At 47.0% G+C, this 7,672-nt stretch overlaps 2 protein-coding genes across 2 annotated transcripts in view; one reads left to right on the forward strand and one right to left on the reverse strand.

Annotated features, from left to right (window-relative positions):
* The window catches only part of Ser (protein serrate), a 110,313-nt gene extending 107,914 nt beyond the window's left edge, over positions 1-2,399 (forward strand). Inside the window, exon 16 of the mRNA XM_089556655.1 lies at positions 223-2,399. Coding sequence (XP_089412781.1) covers positions 223-692 — 470 coding nt within the window. The 3' untranslated portion in view covers positions 693-2,399. The remainder of the gene's footprint in view (positions 1-222) is intronic.
* On the reverse strand, positions 2,397-7,589 carry LOC149331485 (UPF0669 protein C6orf120 homolog). The gene is made up of 3 exons (XM_089556656.1): positions 7,238-7,589; positions 6,411-6,676; positions 2,397-4,445 (listed from the first exon to the last, which is right to left on the reverse strand). Exons 1-3 carry the CDS (start codon positions 7,257-7,259, stop codon positions 4,122-4,124), a joined length of 612 nt encoding a protein of 203 aa, XP_089412782.1. The 5' UTR covers positions 7,260-7,589; the 3' UTR covers positions 2,397-4,121.
* Between the last annotated feature and the right edge of the window lie 83 nt (positions 7,590-7,672).

Consider the following 7,672-nt stretch of genomic DNA (forward strand, 5'->3'; position numbering starts at 1 on the left):
CACCTGCACAATGCATGTTGCCAAATGTGCTATCGAAAAGCTTCTCTACAAGAGCTCTCCTGGAATAAGCTGCAAGCAGGGAAAAAAACTGAAGTTTGTAACGGTGTGCACACCCTGTAACCACTTCAAGATTTAAAATCACTAGTACCGAGTTTAGACGCATCTTGTGTAACAGTGTGGGATCCCCATTAAAAAGTTTCTCTAATGTCAAAAATATTGCAGGCCGAAGCTACCTTTTGGCGGCAACGGTCACACTGGTTGGCGTGGCCCTGCTCGGACTGCTGGCTGCACTGACCGTGTGGTTCTTGCGCTCACACCCAACACTGTGCCGCTGCCCGCTCTGGACTCCGGTGACTGGTGTCATACCCAGTGTCAGCGCCAAGCTTGACGGAGCCACGCCCGAGCCCGACAAGTCCAACAACCAGAACGAGGAGAACATGCGGAGGTACCAGAACCCACTCCGTGCTGCTGCCACCGCCGCCACAAACTCCGACGCCGCGGAGGCGCCACGGGATCCGCGCGGAGCGCAGCTATTTAAGCCTCCTTCGCTGGCCGCCTCCAAAAACACAAACCGGCTGTGCGACGCCAGTGTTAAGCAGTGCCAGAAAGACAACCCGCTGAACACTCCCAGCCCTGCCAAAGTCTTTCCAGTGCCAGACGCGGACGTTGATGCCGTCGTGGTACTTGTTTGACGGTGCAAGGACGCTCTTGTGTGAACTAAAGTGCTCAATGACAGTTACTAGTGATTTCTCGGTGACAGTGTGCCGCTGGGTCCATGGCTTCTCCGCAGTTTCTTTGATGAAGGAAACAAGCTTCCAAGAAAGTTGCAGTGCCAAGCCGTCTCGTCAGCATGCTCCCTTCCCTGTGAAGCAGAGGCTTTTAGTGTCACTCAACGACGTGCCGCCGCCAGCGACCAATGAGGTGGCTCCAAACATTCCCTGGGACAGAAGCTCCCGATGCCAGTGTTTGGCGGCTGTTCACTCAAAAGCCACACCACCTCCAAGCAACTTCAAAAAACAGGGCGCTCAGCGAGGGAGAGTGCCGAGGCGCAATTCTACATCAATGAAGCAGCAAAGAAAAAGTATGGAGTCTGTGTTAGAATCCACAACAGGCTGCCTTGACAATGCAAGCGCACGGTGTGTGGTTTTGCCACTACACTGCTATCTGTGGCCACAATACTCTTGGATGTACAGTGTACTGAAATTTTTAGGAATGACAATTCAAGGCTAGTGTTGCTTCACTGACGATCGGAGCTAAAGTAACAGCTTCAGTGCGAAGTGCAGACATATCGGATACTTCAGTAGGAGCAAAACATCACCTAAGCCGAAACTGAAGCAACGAAGCAAATGTGTTCATTCTTTAAAGCAATAAGTGTATAGTCAAATGCATGAAGCTACAATGGTGGTTATCATTTTCAGTTGAGCAGTGACGCCATTCGATCGCAGTTTTAGAGAGGCCTTGATGCAAGTAGCAAGTGGCTGAACCGTTCGCGATTACAGATCTGAAATTGGCTGTCAAATATGATAGGGAGACCTTTCTACTGAGGACATTTACCCGCATGTCTTGTAGTGTAGTGAATGTTTCACGTGTACATATGTATATAGTAGCTCCATAAGTGACGCAGGCACTGCAACTGCCGTGGCGCTCTGCACATCCGGAGTGTGTCTAATTTATAAGGGAAGCATGCAATTGCCCCCACTTTTTCTGGCCTTTGAAAAAAAGTGTACAGCAGAAAAAAAAGCTCACATTTCTACCCCTCCCCCGTCTACGTCCAGTACAAACTGCAACTGGATCACATTCCAGCAAGTGCTATGCACATACACCACGTCCAGTTGTGAGGTCCAATGAACCAGCATGTGACGAGGCAAAGTCACGCTGGGGCAAGGACGAAAAAAAAAAGAGAAGATATACGAGAATAGTATTCACTGCAATGTGTTTCTCCCTTTCTGCCTGGGTTATATGCTTGAAACGACAGTCTGAGCATGTGCAAGAATGTAAAAGCCTGATGTGGTATCGCTGAAGGCCCACAGATCTCCAGTGAAAACTGTGCCCTCGCTGGGGGACTTCGTCTGTGGAGAGGGATGCCGCGGAAGAAAACTCTAGTCTAGTCAAGAGTTTCCATCAACTGTTACGGATGCCAAATCCACAAATCATTTCCAGAGAGCTCGAGTGGTGTGTCCTCGAAACGCTTTTCGGACGCGTACACTCTGAGCTTTCTGTGAATGGTCTGTGCAGATGTGTGTGGCACTATGTTTAATGGCCTATGCTCAGAAGCGTGGATATAAAGAAAAAAAAATGGTGTGTAGTCTATGCCCGCTTTCAACAGCTTGAATCCAAACAGCCTGTCAATGTGACTGTGTCCGCTGATGCCAAGCATTAAATATGTTGCAAGCAACTCACAGCTGTTTTCTTTCTTTATTTTATTTGGCAAGCCCTTGTTGCCAAACGGAAATAAAAATGTCATGGGGCTTAAGAGAAATTACACACACACACACAGAAAATTAAATTTCCACGCACAAATTTTGCAAAACCCAGTTTGACACAAGCGTCTCTCAGCGTACACAGCAGATTCAGACTAGGTATACGTGAACACCCGGTGTAGATCGCCGCGTCAATGCTTCACTCGCAAAGCTCCATCAGACAACGAGTCTTCAACCAGTGCGGATACAAACATTTTCACAACAGCACATCATTGTAGTACAAAGTTCTGTTGTGCCTACCAGCTATACTGTGGTCCCAATGACACATCTCTTTATATAATGTGATAAAAACCTCTGGAACTCACAACCCTCTTCGGTTCCATTACTGATCCTACCAGACAGTCGCTAGAAGCATCCATGCCAAAGGGTCTTTCACTCAATGCTCTGCGACACGTCAGGAGCCAGCAACGGTGCACGACCTATGACATAGTACTAACAACTATTAGTAGTAATGTGTTGAGCGTGTGATAAAATGCAGCACTTGGGCAGTTCAAGTCGGTCTATGACCGCTCGATTAGCTAGGACCTATGATCGCTCGATGCATTGAATCTTGAAAGACTTGTTTTTATGAGTTGCACAGCACATATGCTGAGCAGCGAACGCTTCCAGCCACGAATTGAGAAAAATGCACCGCTAGTGGTAGACTGTCAGACAGAGCAACTCATCCACAGGCCACAGAGCACAGATTTAAGAACTGCCTGAAAGCAGTATAGTTTAGCTAACCTTTGCCACCTAACCAATGATGTTTGAAGACTAGAGCTGCAGCTATGCAACTGCAACTGGTACCTTGGCACAGTAACAGTACAAAAAAAAAAAACACACTGGTCACCTTATCTGCAAATCCCATATAATGAAGCACGTGCCGAGCCCACCAGACATGGCTGTCACATTTAGGTGAGGCATGGCAAAATTTGCAATTTTGCGAAACGAAACTTCATCAGCCCATGAAAGCAAATGTGCAATGCAGGAAATGTGAAGCTAAAGGCCAGTGTGCTCAGAAAAAAAAAAAACTTTCCATTCGCAAAAAATGGCTTCCACTTTAGTTTACAAAGCTAATCCAGCTAACCCACAGTTCAGAATGCCGAAGGAGCAATACAGTCGGTAGCAGCAACTCAGTGACTAACGAGTGCAGTCAATTATGGATTCCATGGTATAATTTTCAATTACGTACAGTGTTATTTGGACAAAACCAAATTAACGGCCTGTCAGAGGCAGAAGCGAACAAAACTAGACTTCAATCATCTTCAGCAGCATTGACTATTTGTTTAACAACACAATGAATAATCATTTGCTTTTGGAAGCGGCAAGTTTTACTGAGCTATGCTTTGAGCAGTATACATAAGGTCATGTGCACTTGGTAGAATCAGACACTACCTGACTAAATTTCTGCAAAAAAAAAAGGTAACCTTAGGGTGCAACTTCTCACAACAGCAATGTTTCATTGCCACTGGCAAAACAGCAATAACCTTTCCCGTTTTTCAGAGGCTGGCGAAAGCATCATCAGAAACTCATCAAAGTATCATTAAGAAACAGCTGCGTGGAACGTATAGAGAACAAAACTGCACATCTTCCGCCACACACACAAAGCTACGTAAAGTAGCCAGCCGGCAGTCTCGAGTCACCTCCACCTCACTGCCTTCATCAGCCCTGCAGGATTTCCAGAAGTATCTTCAGCAGTCCCAGCAGGAAAGTCCACAGGAGAGAGATCTCCTCCGAAGGCCCCGAGTCATCGACAACTTCTTCCTCGGGCACCGCGGGGCTGCTGTAGTGGTGGTGACTGCTGCCCGGTTGCTGTGATGCAACGTAGCTGTAGTCGTAGAAGAGCAGGTTCTCCGTGGAATCGTCCACTCGCACTTCCAGCTCGTACAGGCTGAGTTCGTAGGATGGGTGACCGTAGATGCCGATGCCCACTGGCCTGCCAAAGCTCCGTGGCAGGTCTACACGCTCGTGGCCGCACGTAGTTGACTGCGAGCAGAAATGGGAATGCTGCTTTTACAATTCTGCACTCTGTGTCAGCAGCTCATTGATCAGTGTAGCACTAAAGAAACCTACAGGGTGCGCCGAGGAGTGAACAGAAAAATGCAGTTCTACGTCTCGACTCCACTTACACTGCAGACGCACTGTTCTTGGATAGTCAAGTTTTGCAAACATTTTACAGGTTCGTCACCCTAAGTAAGTAAAGGAGGAAGCTGAAAATGTGCTACGTTACTGACCAGCCAATGTAAACAGGTTTTCCTTGACAAGCTTGCTTACAACTAGTCACAACTAGTAACCATTTAGTATGTGGAGAAGTTATTACGAACCTTCCTGACACAAAACTAGACAAAGATTACACATTTCTTTTGATGTCTACCTTCTGCCTATGCAAGCACCTGATATGGGCACAGACTTATAGGGCGTTGAAAGTCACTGGGCATCTGCAAACTTGCTTCTCTAATCCAAGCGACATGACCCATATCATTGTACATCTCAGACATTTTGACATGGAGCAGAGGCAGAAACCTATGCTGTTTTATGTTAATTCATGCATTATGCTGTTCTGTCTTAATCCATGCATTATTGAAAGCCTCCGTAAGCTTAATGGATAAGTAGCGATAAGCAAAAGGTGGGAGAGCTTAAAAAAATTGAAAAATATTAAGAAAGTAGAGCAGGGATTGGGGCCGAGCTTGAAATCTGCTAGCAAGCTGCAGCACTAGAGAAGATATCTACAAGTTAGATTAATAAATGAACAAGGGGTGCAGCACCAATACAAGTAGACATACACTCACACATATTAACCAGGGCTTAGTTAAATACTATCCTCTTACTGATGTTGCAGCCAGAATGTAGTGACTCCTTGTGCTTTGTTTTCATGTAAGTGCACTTCCATGCCATTTTTCAAGTGGTGTGAATAGTGTGTATGATGCGTGCTTCCATTGTATAGCTCAAGCGGAAATATTCGCTGAATTGTAGGCTGTGCAGAGTACCCTTTTCTACCATCTCATTAAGTGTTGCCATATAAGAAAACAACTGTAGACGTGAATATCTAGCCATTATAGCAGAACCTTGACTTCCTGCCCACTTTCACACGGAACATTAAACATGAGCAAAGGCATTGGAATCATCCTGGTGCAGCGAGAACTATGGCCCAAGTGAGAACTGGCCATTATCATCATCAGCCTGACTACACCCACTGTAGGGCAAAGGTCCCTCCCATGCCTCTCCAATTAACCTTGTCCTTTGCCAGTTGCTGCCTGTATCCCTGCAAACTTCTTAATCTACTCCGCCCACCTAACTTTGTGCTGCCCCCTGCTACGCTTGCCTTCTCATGGAATTCACTCTGTTACTTACCCTTAAGGACTACTGGTTCCCTTGCCTTCGCAACACATGCCCTGCCCAAGCCCATTTCTTCCTCTTGATTTCGACTAGGATGCCATTAACCTGCGTTTGCTCCCACATTCACTCCACCCACTTCCAGTCTCTTTACGTTGCACCTATCATTTTTCTTTCCATAGCTCGCTGTGTTGTCTTTAACTTAAGCTAAACCCTCTTTGTTAGCCTACATTTTTCTGCCCCATAGGCAAGTACTGGTAACATACAGCTGTTGTACACTTTTCTCTTGAGGGATATTGGCAAACTACCACTCATGATTTAAGAAAACCTGCCACATGTGCACCACCCCATTTTTATTTTTCTAGTTATTTCCTTCTCATGATCCGGATCAGCGGTCAAAACGTCCCCTAAGTAGACGCATTCTCTCACCACTTCCAGCACCTCGCTACCAACTGTGAAATGCTGTTTCCTTGAGAGACTGCTGAACATTACTTTGGTTTTCTGCAAGTTAATTTTTAGACAAGCAGAGCAGAATTGGTCCATGTATATCAAATGAGTACTCTCAACACCGGTAGTCAAAACTGAGCACTATAGAACAAAGCCTTTACAGCTGCTTACCTGCATGCAATGACTGTCCAAGTCAAAGGTGGGCTGCACATTCCGCTCCGCTACGTAGAGGTCTGGATCTCCGGCCAGGGGGTGCACCAATATGGTGACTGCACCGGGCTTAGACAGGGTGTAGTAGCTGTAATTGCCGGCACCTACTGCACCGGTCACCCTCTCGTGGAAGACGGTCGGCTCGGACGATGAAGGCAGGGCCCACAGCAGAAGCAATGTGAGCGCCAATGGGAGCTGCGCAGTGGCCTTGCCTCCTTGGCTGTGTCCTGCAGTAGCAAATCAATCACCCAATAATGCGTGCGAACATCCCGGCATTTCACCCACATATTCATGACAGAAAAGGATCCGTGCCCCTATCCACAAGTTAAAACGCGGAAGAAAGAAAGTATATATACATGAAAGGTGTCCTGACTCAGTCTTCCTGCTTCAGAATACATGTTGCTATTAGCAAACTCCCCAGCCTGCCCAACACGGCACACAGGCGCGAAACCAAAAGTTTGCTGAAGGCGACGCAAACCGCTTCGCAGCTTATCAACCCGGTTCTTTGCCGTACCGGTTGTCACTAAACGCAAGCTTTAATTCTGTGATACACGCGCGCAAAGTGCGAATTTTTTTAAACAGCTTCAAAAGTGTCTGGCGGGAAGACAAAGCATCATTTAACCAAACCGTCCCGCAGAAAGCAATGAATCAACGTGAACAGCTGAATAAACAATCTCGCAACAACTGCAACTCGTACGACCGACTCAAGCATCACCGGCCTAATAGAGGCTGCACAACATGACGATCACGAACGGCAAAGGCGACGAATTGGCCGTCGCTTCACTCACCGTGTAATGAACACCCGAACATTTTTGGCGGTGTGAGGCCGGCACGAACAAGTCATGTCACAGTCCCGTGGTCCTGCAGTACGACCAGGGCCTCGCTTTTGCTTTCAAGGAAGCCGGCATGCAGGTCATGTCCATGGTCGACGCAAAAACCGTGCGATTGTCTACTTAGTGCGGCATGACGCATGTACTACAGCACGAACAGAACCATGTGATTACCAACGCAGCAAAAACATGACCCCGACGTAAACGCGCGGAACTCAAGCGGAAGACGCAAAGCTAACAAACACCCACATCACCAACGCTGAAGTTCGCGTTTGGCGTTTAGCTAGCCTATGCCGGCCGCTTCATTGGCTAAATCAGAATCCTAATTGGCTCAACAAATTGCCAATTTAGCGTCCTTGTACCCTGAATAAAATTTTTTGCTGCAAACAAAGC

The sequence above is a fragment of the Amblyomma mixtum genome, chromosome 8 (assembly GCF_055824585.1).
Source record: "Amblyomma mixtum isolate Tamu chromosome 8, ASM5582458v1, whole genome shotgun sequence".
Classification (NCBI taxonomy): Eukaryota; Metazoa; Arthropoda; class Arachnida; order Ixodida; family Ixodidae; genus Amblyomma; species Amblyomma mixtum.